General features: G+C 36.9%; 2 protein-coding genes across 6 annotated transcripts; one reads left to right on the top strand and one right to left on the bottom strand.

Annotated features, from left to right (window-relative positions):
- Positions 1–5,634: 5,634 nt before the first annotated feature.
- Positions 5,635–15,478, bottom strand: LOC109012407 (inositol-tetrakisphosphate 1-kinase 1-like). Of its 5 annotated transcripts, XM_018994021.2 has the most exons (3): positions 14,298–15,478; positions 13,617–13,787; positions 12,804–12,967 (listed from the first exon to the last, which is right to left on the bottom strand). In XM_018994021.2, exon 1 carries the CDS (start codon positions 15,369–15,371, stop codon positions 14,349–14,351), a length of 1,023 nt encoding a protein of 340 aa, XP_018849566.2. In that variant the 5' UTR covers positions 15,372–15,478; the 3' UTR covers positions 12,804–12,967; positions 13,617–13,787; positions 14,298–14,348. The 5 variants fall into 5 exon arrangements, with proteins under 5 accessions (XP_018849570.2, XP_018849566.2, XP_018849568.2 ...); XM_018994025.2 differs by lacking the exons at positions 12,804–12,967; positions 13,617–13,787 and adding an exon at positions 5,635–5,810; XM_018994023.2 differs by lacking the exon at positions 13,617–13,787 and having other exon boundaries at positions 12,805–12,967.
- Positions 8,174–8,698, top strand: LOC109012417 (secreted RxLR effector protein 161-like). Its single transcript, XM_018994037.1, has one exon. It carries the CDS (start codon positions 8,174–8,176, stop codon positions 8,696–8,698), a length of 525 nt encoding a protein of 174 aa, XP_018849582.1.
- Positions 15,479–16,295: the final 817 nt, after the last annotated feature.

Genomic DNA, 16,295 nt, shown 5'->3' with positions numbered 1-16,295 from the left:
CTATGTAGCACTACTCTCTTTCGTTTGCTTTCTTGGCATCCCTTACTATAGACTAAAGAGTGAACGATCATCAGATACTTTTTGATAGGTATAAATCAACCATGGGTTTTAAAGAAAAATGTAATACAATAGGAAAATGATTCCCGCACATCATATTACACAACATAATGCACAACTGTCCTGAATGAAGTGAAAAAAAAACTGTCCCATATGATCACATTACATCATCTTTTTTTTTTTTTTTAAAGACTTGGGACTTAAAAGAATGAGTAATACTACATACAATCGTGGAGTGTATAAGTATCGCGCAGTCGTTTTGAAAAAAAGTGGGATCCACTATTAAAAAATTAATTTTTTCTTTCATATGAGTCTTATATTTAATTTTTTCAAAATGATTGCGTGACACTTACATATTCCACGACTATAAATATCATTTCTCTAAAAGAAATCAAGTTCAGTTTCTGAAATTTAAACTTTTGAACTAAGCTTAATTTCTCTATCCAACACACCTCAATGAGTTGAACCCACTGCAATGGTTGAACAACCTTAAGTTCATGAGGAAGTCGCCTCTGTGTCCTCTCTTTTTCTTCTGCTTTGTACTATTTCTCTCACCCCATGTCTCTCATTGTCACCATGTCAATTAGCCCTGTTTGGATATAAGGAGTGTTTCATGTCATTTCATTATTATAATTTTATCAAATTTTCACACAAAATATAATAAATAATTCAACTTTTTCAAATCTCAAAAGAATAATAATATTAAAAAATAATATTATAATTTATTCAATTTTGAACTTTCGTCTCAACTTATTTCATCTCAATTCACTATCCAAACGACACCTAGATGAAATGCCGATTCATTTCATGTCGGAAAAATTGTGAGTTTTCTATGGATGCTATTCCAAGTCTGTAGTCTCCCATTATTTCAAGTCGAATACAAGATTTTGACATACTAAAAACCCACATGCATACGCGACTTTTTGAAAATTGTTTGGGCCATGCCTAACTTGCGGAAAACATTCCTAAAATTTGAAAGTCTCATTTGGATATTTAGCTGAGTTGAGTTCTTTATGAATAATAGTGAGTTGACATGGTGAAGTGAGTTTTGTGGGGCTCATCAAAGATGAGTTTATATATGTCCTTTAGCCCAGTTATTAAGCATACTACAATTAGATTGATCTTTTCAATTGCAGTCACTCATGATTGGCCCATTCAACAAATTGATGTGCAAAATGCATTCTTGCACGGTGATTTGCATGAAGATGTGTTTATGACACAACCACAAGGTTACACTCATCCTCAATTTCCAAATTATGTTTGTAAGTTGAACAAGTCTCTATATGGTTTGCGGCAACCTCCACGAGCTTGGTTTTCAAGGCTATCCAACAAGCTTAAGTCCCTCAGTTTTTATGAAAGCAAAGCTAACACTTCATTATTTGTTCTCCACTCCAAAACTGCTACCATTTATATTTTAATCTATGTGGATAACATTTTAATTATTGGATCAAATTCGGCTCTTATCACCAACGTCATTCACAACCTCAAGAAGGACTTTGCTGTCAAAGAATTGGGACCCCTTAACTTTTTCCTTGGTGTAGAAGCACTAAGATGCAGTGATGGAATTTATCTTACACAGAGAAAATACATTGTCGACTTGCTCAAAAAAAGCAACATAACTCAAGCTAAACCTTGTAGCACCTGTATGGCTTCAACCTGCCATCTCACCTCCACGCTTGGCCAACCTTGTGCTGATGCCAACCTCTATCATAGCATTGTTGGTAGCATGCAATACCTTGCATTCACAAGACCAAACTTGGCCTTTGCAGTTCCCAAAGTCAACAAGTTCATGCACAATCCTTTTGAAACACACTGGCAAGCCGTAAAGCGAATTCTATGCTATCTTAAGTTTTCGGTTTCAACAGGATTACTCAACTCCAAAGCAGCAAACTTTGAATTTCAAGCTTTTTCAGACTCGGATTAGGCGGCCGACAGAGATGATAGACGATCTGTAGGCGCTTATTGCATCTATCAAGGTTCCAGCTTGATCTCCTGGAGCTGTAAACAACAACCAACAGTTGCTCGAAGTAGCACAAAGGCTGACTATAAGGCTCTCGCCAATACTGCAGCTGAACTAATCTGGCTAAAGTCTCTCATCTATGAACTTGGCATTTCTCTCAAGCAGCCACCTGTTTTCCGGTGTGACAATATCGGTGCCACCTATCTAGCATCAAATCCAATGTTTCATGCAAAAACAAAACACATCGAGATTGATTTTCACTTCGTTCAGGATCAAGTTCACCGTAATTAGGAACTCAAGGTTCAATTCATCTCCAGCCGTGACCAGTTAGCTGATGCACTAACAAAACCATTGCCGCCAAAGCATTTTCAAACTGTTATAACCAATCTGAATGTACGTAATCTACCCTTCCGATTGAGGGGGCGTGTAGAAGATCAAGTGATTTCAAATGAAATAATTATTGAAAATCAGAAGCATGATCTTGCCAAAACTCAAGCAGATTGATCCTGCTGTAACAGATTTGCTGCAATCCATCAATAGCAAAATTCAAGCTGAAAGTCAGGAATGAGGAAAATACGAGTCTGAGGCCTTGATATTGTATAGATGTACATAGTTTAAATTACAAATTTAAATGTTGCTGATTTTTAGCAAATCAGTTTTAGATGCACTTATATATGCTGCATGTATACCACAAGTGAAAACCAAAATTCTTTCAAACATCTTTATCTTTTATATTTCTACAGACATATAGGAATGGATTAATATAGTGAAGAAGACCTACAAAGATCATAAAGAAGCATTGGAATCAGGCACATGGAAGGAAGGCTAAATACGTACCACCCCCATGGGGAGACTTAAAACTCAATTTTAATGTAGTCCGCGTTCGTTCGGGAGGATTTCCAAAATGCTAGCAGCTATATGCCACGACAACAAAAGAGCGAGCCATCTTGACAACCCAAGCATGGGAGAAGCCAAAGTCGCACACATGGCAATCAACAATGCAACGAGGCTCAAAATAGATAACCTGATACCAGAAGGCAAGTTATCACAACTATCCAAAATGAATAACTCTATCCAAATGAAGAATAGCCGGCCGTGTAATCAAGGATATTATCATGAAACCCAGAGAGAAAAGCTTGCAAAGCTGTTACAATTCACAGAAGTACCAATTTTACTACACACAACATTGCAAAACGGGCAACTTCTAACAACTTCATTTGAAGCATTCCCACCCACTCCATCCCTAGCCAATTACTGATCCCAGTTTTGTATTTTGTATTCAAACCGCCATATAAATTTATATTTTCTTCTCAAGAAATGATATTTGAAGTTATACAGTGCGCAAGTTTCGTGCACTCTTTTTTAAAAAGTGAGTAAATATGTGACTCACATAAAAAAATTATTTTTTTAATAATAGACTTCACTTTTTTCAAAACGAGTGTGCTACACTTACACAACTCATAATTCTAGCATTACTTTGTTGTTGGAAATCAAGTAAAAGTTGAGTGAAACGACAAGTAGTCCAATATATATAACAAGAGTACCGTGGATGGAATAGTACTACAATGCGTGACCCTTCCTAAAAAAGTTGAGATGGGCGTAGAAGGGATTACGACGTACAATGGAGTGAGGCCTTCTTGCTAGTTTTTTTTTTTTTTTTGAGCAAAGATTACAAGGAGGAGAGAAGAACTCTTTCTTCTAGCATTGCTAGTTATATATAGTCATAGACTCATAGGTTATATGTCGCAATCCCTTCCACGCCAAATTCAACTTATTCAGGGAGGCCTCACGCTTCGTAGTACAATTCCATCTACGGTTATACGTTATATATTGAACTTTTGTCATTTCACTCCACTTTTACGTGATTTCTAACACTATAAAGGAAAATGATTTAGCAACAACTACCTCACAACTTTAACACAACTTAGTATTTATTTATTTATTTATTTATTTTTCATTTGTTTTGAACTGTTGCTTTTGACAGTGTAATTGAATTGAAGAAAAAAAAATTAATATCAAATTGTGTGAAAAGTTTGTTGCTTTATCATTGCTCCAATAGATATACATACACAGTTTGCAACTATAGAATCGACGTTGTATGTGGTCTCTCCTCTTCACCGCAACACTGTTGCAAGCTAGAACTACTTATCATTTGACTCTTTGAGTTTGGTCCACGCCATAAAACGTTAATACATGGTAATTTAGCATTTGTGTGAAGGTAACCACCATTTTTACAATTTTTTAGATAATTTTGTTTTAAATGATGAGGATTTTTATAAAATAATTTGTAAAAGTAACGTCAATCTATAGAAATTCCTTCAATTTAAAACATGATTATATAAAAAATTGTAAAAAAAATTGTACACGTATCATTGCTCTTGCAGTATTCCCTTCCCAACTTCTTTAAATTCTTCAATATCAATACAATTTCATGATTCAACCTTTATTATCATCTCCTGAATTCCTCGACTTCTACGGGATTCAAGTTAATGAATTCATAAATCCAACGAAAGCAATATATATATATATATATATATATATATATCTATTTTATTATGTATCTATTCCATTATAATAAGAGTATTGTGCTTCTACAATAATAAACAGTGCAATTTTGTCCATCAGTATAAATTTTCCTTGTGTTGTGTGGTTACTTTTTTATCCCTCTAATTTCTTCTTTTCTGTCCGTTTATGCGAGGTCTTTTTAGTCTTTTAGTTAGTTGTGTCAGAGGGTCGGCAGCTTTACTTTTTTTCCTGTCAGTCTTTTTACTTTCCTGTTTCTCTTCCCTCTTCATTTTCTGTTTCTTCTTCTCACCGAAAGTAACATTTTCTCTCCTCTTCTTCTCTCTCTCTATTAAAGTTGGTTTAATGTGATGTTATTTTCCAGAAAACTCTTCATATTATGTTTAAGTTTACTAAGTTTAGTCTTTACTATTATTAGTTAATCTTGGAAGTTGTATTTCTGATTTAAAGAAGTTGTGAGTCTCAATGTAAGCATATATATCATATTAATGAGAAATGAAGAGGCAGAACATTCAGAATCAATCTTCACGTTGTAGATTGAAGTTTCTCTCAAAACCTACTTTGTTTTCCTTCGATTTTTATCAACAATTGGTATCAGAGCAAACCAAGTTGATCTGAACAGTTGTCAATGGCTGCCTTTGGAGCAACTACATCAGCTCCCATCTTCAGTGGTGAGAACTACGACTATTGGAGCATAAAGATGAAAACTTTCTTCTTATCTCAGGATCTCTAGGATCTAGTAGAAAAAGGAGTTGTAGTTCCTTCAGAAGGAGTCTCGAACTCTACACAACACAAACAAGAAAGCACCAAAGATGCAAGGGCTTTGTTTATTCTGCAACAAGCAGTGACTGAATCAATCTTTCCAAGATTGATGAGGGCTAATACTTCAAAGGGTGCGTGGGAAATCCTACAGTCATAATTCCAAGGAAATGCAAAGGTAAAAATAATCAAACTTCAAGGATTGAGAAGGGAGTTTGAAAATTTAAAAATGAAGGAAACTGAAGAGGTGAAAGAGTATTGCTCTAAATTAATTAAAATTGTTAATGAAATGCGTGCTCATGGTGAAGAGGTTGCTGATAAGAGGATCATTCAAAAAATTTTGATTAGTCTTCTAGAAAAGTATGATCACATTGTTGCAGCAATTGAGGAATCGAAGGATCTACAAACTTTATCAGTTACTGAACTGATGGGATCACTTCAAGCTCATGAACAGAGAATAGCAAGAAGGAGTGATGGTTCCATGGAGCATGCCTTTCAATCTAAAGTAACTCTGAAAAATAAGAAAGTGAAAGATTATAAGAAAAAGCCACATAAAGATCAAAAGCACACAGATTACATTCAGCAAGAAGGAAAGATAAAAGGGAAAGAAAAGCGAAGTGAGTTTCCACCTTGTGGTATTTGTAAAAAAACAAATCATCTTGAGAAAAACTGCTATCATCTCGGGAAGCCTCAATGTTGGAATTGCAAGAAATTTGGACATATGGAAAAAGATTGTAGATTCAAAAACAATCATCAAGCTCATTATTCTAAAGAAAATGAAGAAAGTGAGCATCTATTTTTTGCTTGCCAAGCTATTACAAAAGAAGAAAAACTTTGGTTCATAGACAGTGGGTGTAGCAACCACATGGACTCAGATGAATGCATCTTCACTTATTTGGATTCCTCTGTTAAAACCAAAGTTAAGATGGGTAATGGAGATCTGGTTGAATCCAGGGGCAAAGGCACAATGGCCATCTCGACAAAGAAAGGTACAAAGTTTATTAAAGATGTATTACTTGTTCCTAGTCTTGATCAAAATCTGTTGAGTGTTGGTCAAATGATGGAAAATGATTATTCTTTATGCTTTGAGAATAATCTGTGCAAAATATATGATTAAAAACAAAGTTGAAGTTGCTGAGGTAAAAATGGGAAGTAGGAATTTTCCTATTCAAATGAGCTTTCCTAAAGCTATGGTGGCAACTGTGGAAAATACTATGTTATAGCACCAAAGATTTGGACACTACAACCTCAACTCCTTGAGATTGCTGCACTAGAAGGAGATGATGAGGGACTTACCTCTCTTAGAAAAAGAAGGACAAGTCTGTGTGGGATGCATGCTTGGGAAACAACACAGGCTACCCTTTCCTTCGGAAATTGGAAAGCACATGAAGAGTTAAAGAAAAATTGGAGCTGGTTCACACTGATGTGTGTGGTCCAATGAGAACTTCAACTCACAATCAAAGCAAGTATTTTATTCTCTTCATAGATGATTTTACTATAATGATGTGGGTATATTTTCTTCATGAAAAATCTGAAGTTTTTGGAACTTTTAAGAAGTTTAAGTTGTTGGTTGAAAATTAGTCTGGTCATAAAATTAAATCAATGAGGAGTGATCGAGGCACTAAGTATAACTCCAAAGAGTTTGAGAAATTCTGTGAAATAGAAGGGATTGAGCATCAATTAACAATAGCATATTCTCCCCAACAGAATAGAGTATCCGAGAGAAAGAATAGATCAGTGATGGAGATGGCAAGGTGCATGTTATTTGAGAAAAAATTGCCTAAATAATTTTGGGGCGAAGCAGTGAATACTGCAATGTTTTTACTTAATCGAGTACCAACAAGAGCAGTAGAAAATCAGACACCTTATGAGGCATGGAGTGGAATAAAACCCACTGCAATTTTTCTATGGGTGTTTGGTTTCATATATTACATCCATGTTCCATCTCAGAAAAGAAGTAAACTAGAAGAGAAAGCTGATAAGGGTATTTTTGTGGGATGTAGCACCATTTGAAAAGCCTTTCGAGTTTTTAACTTGGAAACTAGAAAGCTTGTTGTTAGCCAATATGTGAGGTTTAATGAGAATGCCTCATGGGATTGGGAAGCTGAGAAGGTGGTTCAACAAAGTGTAGAGATATCACTTGTACCATCATCTGAGATAGAAGAAGAAATAGAGGATGAAGTAAGTATTCCTCTGGAAAATGAAGCTGGAAGCCCCATAGCAACCCAACAAATTTCCTCCAATAGTGATGAAGAATCAACATCAGAATCTTCCATAAGAAGATCAAGATTACTGAGTGATGTTTATGAACATTGCAATTACACTTCTCTTGAACCAAAAAGTTTTGCAGCTACCTCAAAAGGAAGAGTGTGGCTGAAAGCTATGGAAGAGGAGATAAAAATGATTGAGAAAAATGAAAATTGGAAATTAGTGGCTCAACCTACAAACAAGGAAATCATTGGAGTTAAATGGATTTACAAGACCAAGTTGAATCCTGATGGTTCAATACTGAAGCATAAAGTAAGACTTGTAGTCAAGGGCTATGCACGACAGTTAGGAATTGATTACAATGAAACTTTTGCACCTGTTGCAAGAATGGACACTATAAGAGCACTTGTTGCACTTGCTGCTCAAAAGGGATGGAAAATCTGGCAACTAGATGTAAAGTCAGCATTCTTAAATGGTGTTCTAGAAGAAGAGGTTTATGTCAATCAACCTGAGGGATTCATATAGGAAGAATGACAAGTTTACAGATTAAAAAAGGCATTGTACGGATTGAAATAGGCACCACGTGCCTGGTATGGAAGAATTGATAAAGGAAATGATGGCCAGTTTTAGATGATTGACTTGGGAAGGATGCACTATTTTCTCGGGATGGAAGTAAGCCAAGAAGAAGATGGAATATTTTGTTCCCAAAAGAAATACACAGAAGATTTGTTGAAAATGTTTAATATGACAGGTTGCAAGTTAGTTGCAACACCATTGATTCCTAATGAAAAGCTAAGAAACGAAGATGGTGTCAAGAAAGTGGATGCATCAACCTATAGAAGCTTAGTGAGAAGTCTGCTTTATTTATTCAATACCAGACCTGATATTCTATTTGCTACCAGTTTGCTTTCAAGGTTTATGCAATGTCCAAGTCAGATTCACTTTGGAACTGCTAAGAGAATTCTAAGGTACTTGCAAGGAACAATTGGTTTGGGCATGTGGTACAAGAAATCTTCAGGAACAAAGCTGGTTGGCTTCACTGATAGTGACACGGCAGGTTCTACAGATGACATGCGAAGTACTTTTGGTTACTGTTTTGGTCTTGGATCTGGTATGTTTTCATGGAGCTCAAAGAAACAAGGAAATGTAGCTCAATCCACAATCGAGGCAAAGTATGTTGCTACTGCTTGATCAGCAAACTAGGCTATATGGTTAAGAAGAATTCTAGAAGATATGGGGGAAAAACAGCAAGGTTCTACTGAGATTTTTTGTGACAATAAATCAGCAATTGCCATTGCCAAGAATCCTGTTTAGCATAGTCGAACCAAGCATATAGCAATCAAATACTATTTTTTGCGTGAAGTGGAAGCAAGTGGAGAAATTAAATTAAAGTTTTGCTGCTCAGAAGAACAAATAGCTAACATTTTTACAAAAGCTTTTCCTAGAGACAAGTTTCAGTTCCTCATATCAATGCTTGGAATATCTGAAAAATACATCAAGGAGGAGTATTGAAGTTGGTTTAATGTGATGTTATTTTCCAGAAAACTCTTCATATTATGTTTAAGTTTACCAAGTTTAGTCTTTACTATTATTAGCTAATCTTGGAAGTTGTCTTTCTGATTTAAAGAAGTCATGAGTCTCAATGTAAGCATATATATCAGATTAATGAGAAATGAAGAGGCAGAACATTCAGAATCAATCTAGATTGAAGTTTCTCTCAAAACCTACTCTGTTTTCCTTCTGTTTTTATCAACACTCTCTCTCTTCTCTGCATCTTTTTTTCATCTTCATTTATGCGTCATCTCTCTTCTTCTTCTCTCTCTCTTCTCTGCATCTTCTTTTTTGGTGGATTGTCACCGAGTGTTTAGGAAATGCAGCTCATGTAGAAGTATTTAAGCAGCAGCTTACCAACAAAAATAAAGGCCACCACCGTGTGAGAAGGTCATGCCACTGCCGCTCAAGGCAGTCAAACCAAGATCGACGATGGTGGCATCGAGCGGGGCTGTAAAGCTGAGATAGAGAGAGTGAGAGCGAGAAAATGGAGAGGGAGATCATCTAATGTGCAGTGGTAGCACTTACCCGAGGATGAACAAAGAGACAGCAGCACCGTGGGAGGTCGTGACAGATGCTAGGCTGAGGTGATGGTGCGGCGACGGCCATATACGAGGTGAAGGATGCACGCGGTAGTGGTCTGGATGTAGGTTGATGGCGGCGTTGTTCAGCTGGGTTGTGTCTAACGGCGGCAAGCAGAAAAGAGAGACTGCTATGTTTTCAGGAAGTAAAACAGAGGTACCTTCGGTGTTTGCTTGACCGTGGAGGAGGCAGGGCGGCTAGCAACGATGGTTCTCGATGGAGGAAAAATGGGTTGCGGTGGATGCTGTTTGGCGTTGACCAATGGCTGAGCAGAAGATGTAGGTTGTTGGGAGATGGTTTTCGTGGTGAGGAAGTTGGTGGTGGAGGAGGCTTGCGGAGGTGATCATTGTGGCAGCCCTTGGACATAGAAGGGCATGCATGCTTGGGTTGATGTTGTGTGCTCTAGCTTCGGTGATTGGCTTTCAACTACGGTGTTGTGGGTTTTTTTTTCTAAGGTGCAGTGGCTGCAGTAGCTACAATGGGATTGATTTGTTCATGGTGTTGTTTGTTCTGATCTGTGAAAGAAATAAACGAAGGATAACGAGTGAGAGAGACAAAGTTGGTGAGAGTTGTAAGGGTGGGTGAAGTCCTGTGAGAGAAAGTGGTATCGTGGTCTTGGCACTCAAAGAGGTTGAACGTGGGAGGGTCACGGTGGCTGAGAGAGACGTGAGGGGAAGATACAGAGAAGATGATAGTGGTTTACCGTGAGGAAAGGTGGTGGCTTGAGGCGGTAGCAGTGCAGTACAGTGGTGAAGGTTTGTTCTCCAATGTATTCTATTGCTGCTGGTAGTGACGTCCTTTTCACGTGAAGATGTGGGCCGATATGGGTCTTGGTGATGGTGGTTGAAGAATGTAGCAGCGGCTGCATGGTTTAAATTTAAATTTGTGGTCTTTTTTTGTTTTTCAACTTGTTGGTTTTTTTTTTTTGTAGGGAATCTGCTTTGTTTGGCTTGAAGTTTTTGCTACTTCGAGGTTTGTATTTGTTTGATTTTCTCATTTTTTTTCATTAATCAATTGGCTTTCTTTGTTTGGTTTGTCTTTTTTGTTATTATGATGTTGGATGTGTCTAGATCTATTGAGTCCTACTTTTTTTTGGGTTGTTTGATCTGATTATTTTGATTTCCATATTTCTTAAAAAAACATATCTTTCAGATTTTTTTTTTTTTTTTAATGTTATGGTAGATATTTCTTTCGGTATGAAAAAATAGATGCTTTTTATCTTTTTTTTGTTGCATTAATAGAAGTTGTGTTTTTAATTTTGACTGTGTAGCTTGAGAATTAGAGGAAGCTTTGTGATTTTGGGTCGTTGGTGGGTGGGTTGGTTTGAAACTTGGATTGGAGGTGACTATAGGAGTGGGATGGTCAAACGAAGAACTTGAAGTGGTTGAGTATCTTTTTATGGATAGGTTATGTTGTTTCAATGCTTCCTACTCTCAGGTAAGGATGCTTCTCTACTTCATGTCCTTTAGAGTTTAGTGGTACTTTTATCATAACTAATATGCCATGTTGTGAAAGCTTAACCAAGAGGCTGGGAAGGCGTGGTATTCAATTTCTGTGAGGGTTATTGTGTCATAGATTGAGGAAGCTGTTTCAGGTGTTCCAATTTTTTTTTTAAAAAAAAGTTAAAGACTATGGATGAATATGATAATTGTAATTTTATTGAATTGAATTAATCAGCTCTCACATGTTATGGAGGTATTATTGATCATTTTTTGTTGTTTAATTGGTTGTATAACTATGATCTATGAGCATGTCCTCGAATACAACTGCCCCCATATATCCACTTGTTTATTTAGTGGGTTTGATGCAAAAGAAAAACCATTTTTTATCCAACAATAACATGTAGGAAGTTCAAAGGTGATCAAATTATCCCACACGGCACTACAAGTTTTTTACAGGAAGGTAATGATTATGGTTTCGATTTCCTAATACTTTTTCAAAGTTACAGCACAAGTAATGATGATTTTATATGCTTTAATAGAAAAAAATAAATAAATGATTAGACCCCATCAAATATGGAAACAAGACCTGTATTGAGGCATTGTCAAAAGGCATGGAGGAACTTAGGCTACATCAAGGGGCCACTCTAGGAGACACTATAATGGAGTCACAAGGCACGTACAAAGGGGCTGTAGATCCAACCTAAAATTCCACCTCAACTAAGAGATAAAAGGAGAATACAAAGTCAACAAAGGTGGCTAGAGAAAAAATCCATGTGCTAAAGGTGGTTGATATGAATGTACTAATGACCAATCAAGCAAGATCATAGAAAAGAAGGGGACGTGACCATCTTTCAAGCCAAGAGGCGCTTGAAACTGAGTGCTTTTAGTGGAAAGGCCTATGCAATGATGATGAGTACAATTTTCTGCAAAGAAGTGGGTGTGACAAAGTTTATCCTCAAGAGAGATGCCATGCAGGTTGTAAACTACTAAATGCATCTCAAACTGATTGGAGCTATGGTGTTCTTGGGGTTCTACAATTTGTATTTAACCTTAAATTTTGTGGAAGAATATTATGAGATAGTACACCTTTTTCTCAAGTCCAATGTTCAACATACTAAACAGTCATATCTTATTCATTGATCTACAGAAGCACACGTCCAACAATTTGTCAACTCATGTCCAACGCCTGTGGTTGAGGCCCGTGTCCTCTGCAGTACTAAACAAGACCAAAAGGATTGGCATCTTCTCTTTAATTATTATACTTTGTGTTTCTATATTTGCTAAAATTTACTTTTTGTTTTCATTCATTAAATTATTTATTAATCATTTTTTTAAACCATATTATTTTTCTAAAAAAAAAAATAGTTTCACTCAACTAGACAACGTGCAAAGCACGTTGCTCCCGACCTAGTATGTATATATATATATATATATATATATATATATATATGTTGAAGCACATTTCAACATAAATCCATATGGAATTGTTCATTTATTGTGTATAAATCCAACTGTATCTGGAAAGTATTGTGAAAAACGATGCAAGAAAGTAAAGTAAAATAAGAAATTAATCATATGATGCAAAGATTTACAAGGTTCGGCAAGGTGTCTATATCCACGGAGCTACAGAGGATTTTATTTTCTTAAAGTCCAATACATAGTGCGGCAAAATAAAATCTCTAATGTATACATATATATACATATGGGAAATAATCTAGTCACAAAGAGATTATACAAAAATAATCTCACAAACTGACGTGGTTTGATGTGGTTCGTCAGATTATAAAACTCTAATTAGGGTTATTAGCGCGTAAACCATAATTAGAGATCGTGTTGGGCCTATTCGCCCAAGCATGCGCTCCATAGTCCAAGCCTCATTGAAAATCTACCAAAAAATCAAAATGAATCATTGTCGGGTCGAATCATCAAATCGGACCGCTGCAAAGAATAAACCAGACTCCACACAAACAAGCCCAACAGAAAGAGTCAAATCCCATGACATTTGTTAAGTTTGAACTCAGGCCTACCCTATAAGCCATTATTTGATCTCATTTTCACTTTTTTCTTCCTTCCGTTGTGTTTATCTAATTAGCAAATCGCCTTCAAAGATGATGATGTTATTCAATCTCAGTGTGTATGCTTCCAAAATAGTAGTTTAAGTGCAACCTAGTTTAACCATTTATTTCTATTGGCACCGAGTGCCTAAGAACAAAGTCCCAACTAATATCGGAGATGCATTGGCACTCAAAATGTGCTTTCCGTAAATGCACCTCAAGTAATTCAAGGGAAAACTCACCTAGTCTAGTAGCCCTAGAAATTACTTATAACCGGATTTGAACCTTAGATCTCAGGGCGCATACCAACCAAACCAAAGCCTTACAACTTGAACCAACCCCTAGGGGCAACCTAGTTTCACCGTTAGAACCGTAATTAGAGAGCTTAATTCTTATAGGCCCAAGTGTGTTGCAGTTGGGCATAAGTGGCTTCAAGTACTGCTGAAAAAATAACACTCCATCCCTGATAGTTACACTTACATCCAAGTTTAGTAGAGGAAGTTGGTAGATAGAATCATAGAAGGGACCTTTCTCGCATGAGTTGGATGTATCGCAGCAATTGAAAAATCCGGGATGATTTAAGTGTTTCTGTGCAGAGCTGCTCCTGAACTGCTTTTTTTCTAGCCATCCAGATTGTTTCTTATGCTATGGCTGCAAAGAGATTTTGTTGTCAAAAATAAGAAAAGCCCTCTAATGCTACCAGCATTTAGATCCATGAGTTTGCTTAGATTGAAGATTAGTTTAATCTAGTCTATGATGCCCAGGGAGAGAAATGGTGTATGTGGAGAAGTCAGCGGATAGTTTCTTCAGACAACCTAGAGAAATGACCATTCAAGATTAGGTGTATTTGAAAGTTTCGGTCTTTGAATCCACAGGCAGGAGAAACGTCAACATTGTGGTCGACAAATTTGATTTTAACAGGGAAATGCATTAAGAAGCTTTCCATTTTAGTAGTTTCAATCTCTCGAGAATATTTCGTTTCCAAACAGTCCCATTCATTGAGTTCAAGTGGCCAGTAAACATAATAAATTTCAATGCAAGGAAAAAAAACAAAGATATGGAAATTTATGGAAGATATAGCACACACTTCATGCATTCAAGCCGAATCAGCTTGTGCAAGTATCCTAACCTAACTAATTTTGGCAAGACAGATATATATACCTTGGATGCAGCAGTAATGCATTCAAGCCGGACCGCGACTGCAAGCATTCCTCACAAGTTCTTCTCTTCAATGTGACCACCATGGCTGATGTCTTGATGTTCTTCCTCCAACCCAACAGTCTTGTTCCTCTTCTTGGTAACAATGTCTAAGAAAAAATCCACCAAAACCGATTCATAGGACGGCATTTTGGCATACCCAGGGAAGTAATTGATATCGATGACAAGATACCTATTCCCATCTCTACCATCCTTGATCATATCGAAGTTAAAGAGCCGAAGCCCCATCTCCTCCCTCAACCCCCTCGCCAACTCCGTCACAAACTCCAATGGCGGCGGTTCTGACTTCTCAGCATCGGAACAACTATCCTCCTCATCTTCATTTCTCGCCGAATTCGATATCTGCGAAAATGACAACAGACCCTCCGTATCACCGTTATTCAGCTTCTCTTCGGATATATCTGGAAGCGACTTGCGCTTCACGCAGTTGATGTACTCTCCCGCCACGTACACCTTAAAAATCACCCCGCCGTGGTTTACGAACTCCTGCAGCACGATTGGTGTTTTCAGCTTCTTCAACCCGTTCGGATTTAACACCAAGCACATCTCGTGCGAATTCGCGCTGCCGTCCGCAGACACCTGCTTCGCTATCACCGGCAACCTTAGCCCCACCTCCTGAGTCGCATTCGGAGCCATCAGAGTCTCCGACTTGTACACCACTCTTTGGTTTGGAACCCCGAAGGCTTCGTTTCCTTGAGGCATTCTCAGCCGGGTCACCACCTGGAGCATGGAGACCCGGTTGTGGAGCTTCTCGATGGCCTCCGGCGGATCGATTACGGTGACGTTTGGGTGTTCGATCGAGAACTGGTGCAGCTGCTGATTCCATTCGCGTCCGTACAGCTTGTGGATGATGCAATCGAAGGGTCCCTGTTCAGTGATGGGCTTGGTGGGATGGATGCGGATGAGATCGACGCCGCGCTGGTTAGCGTGATCGATGAGAGAGTCCTGGATGAAGCTTAGTTCCTTCTTGGGGGAAAGAGCATATCCTATGCGGTACCTTGGAGATGGATCGGACATTTTCTGTTTGAGAAGTGAGAAAATTGAGAAGGAAAATTCTCGACTAAGGAAGAAAGCGTGTTGATCAGCAGTTTAGCACAGAAACCTTTGGAAGCATGCTGTCTGGGTTATTGGGAATAGGTTGGGAGGAAATGAATTAAAATAAAAAGTTAATAAATAAAATATTATTTTTTAATATTATTATTATTATTTTAAAATTTTAAAAAAATTAAATTATTTATTATATTTTATATAAAAATTTATAAAAACTTATAATAATAAAAAAAAAAAAAAAGAGATGGATCATTCTTAAGACCACGTTTGTAAGAGCATTAGCATTGAATTATGCAAATGCAAATGTAAAATTTGCATAATATGACATGATTTTGTATTTGGCTATTCCTCTTCAAACTTATTCTCATATTGGATTATCTATATATTAGTCAAAATAATAATAAAATATTATAAATTTAATAATTTTTTTTTTCAATTTTTTTTTTTGTTCTATTAATTTTTTTTTTTTATAAATTAAGAGCTATATGGAAATATTAATAACATACAATATAAGACTTAGAACAAAGATCAGCTTTGAAAGTGCACCAATTTTTTACTTTTTTTTTTTTAATTTTCATGGAAGTGCACCACTTTTCTTTCTAAATCTCAGCACATCTAATCCATGCCCATATATTACACCAAAGATCAGCTTTGAAACAACCATGGTAGTAATGCAACGAGGTCACCAATATAAGCTTTGTTTTCTTGCGTACAATATAAACTCAAAAACATTTATTATTATTTTTCCACAAACAATTTTCAATTTTTACTTAGTTCAGCTCAAGCCACCATGAACAACCATTCTTAACCTTGAACCACTGCGTTATTGAAGAAAACAGAAATATACAAACAGCAATAGATCAACATGCACATGACTCACAAACCAGTGCA

Source organism: Juglans regia, chromosome 13, assembly GCF_001411555.2.
Source record: "Juglans regia cultivar Chandler chromosome 13, Walnut 2.0, whole genome shotgun sequence".
Taxonomy (NCBI): Eukaryota; Viridiplantae; Streptophyta; class Magnoliopsida; order Fagales; family Juglandaceae; genus Juglans; species Juglans regia.
This window is presented reverse-complemented; position numbering and strand designations above follow the sequence as displayed.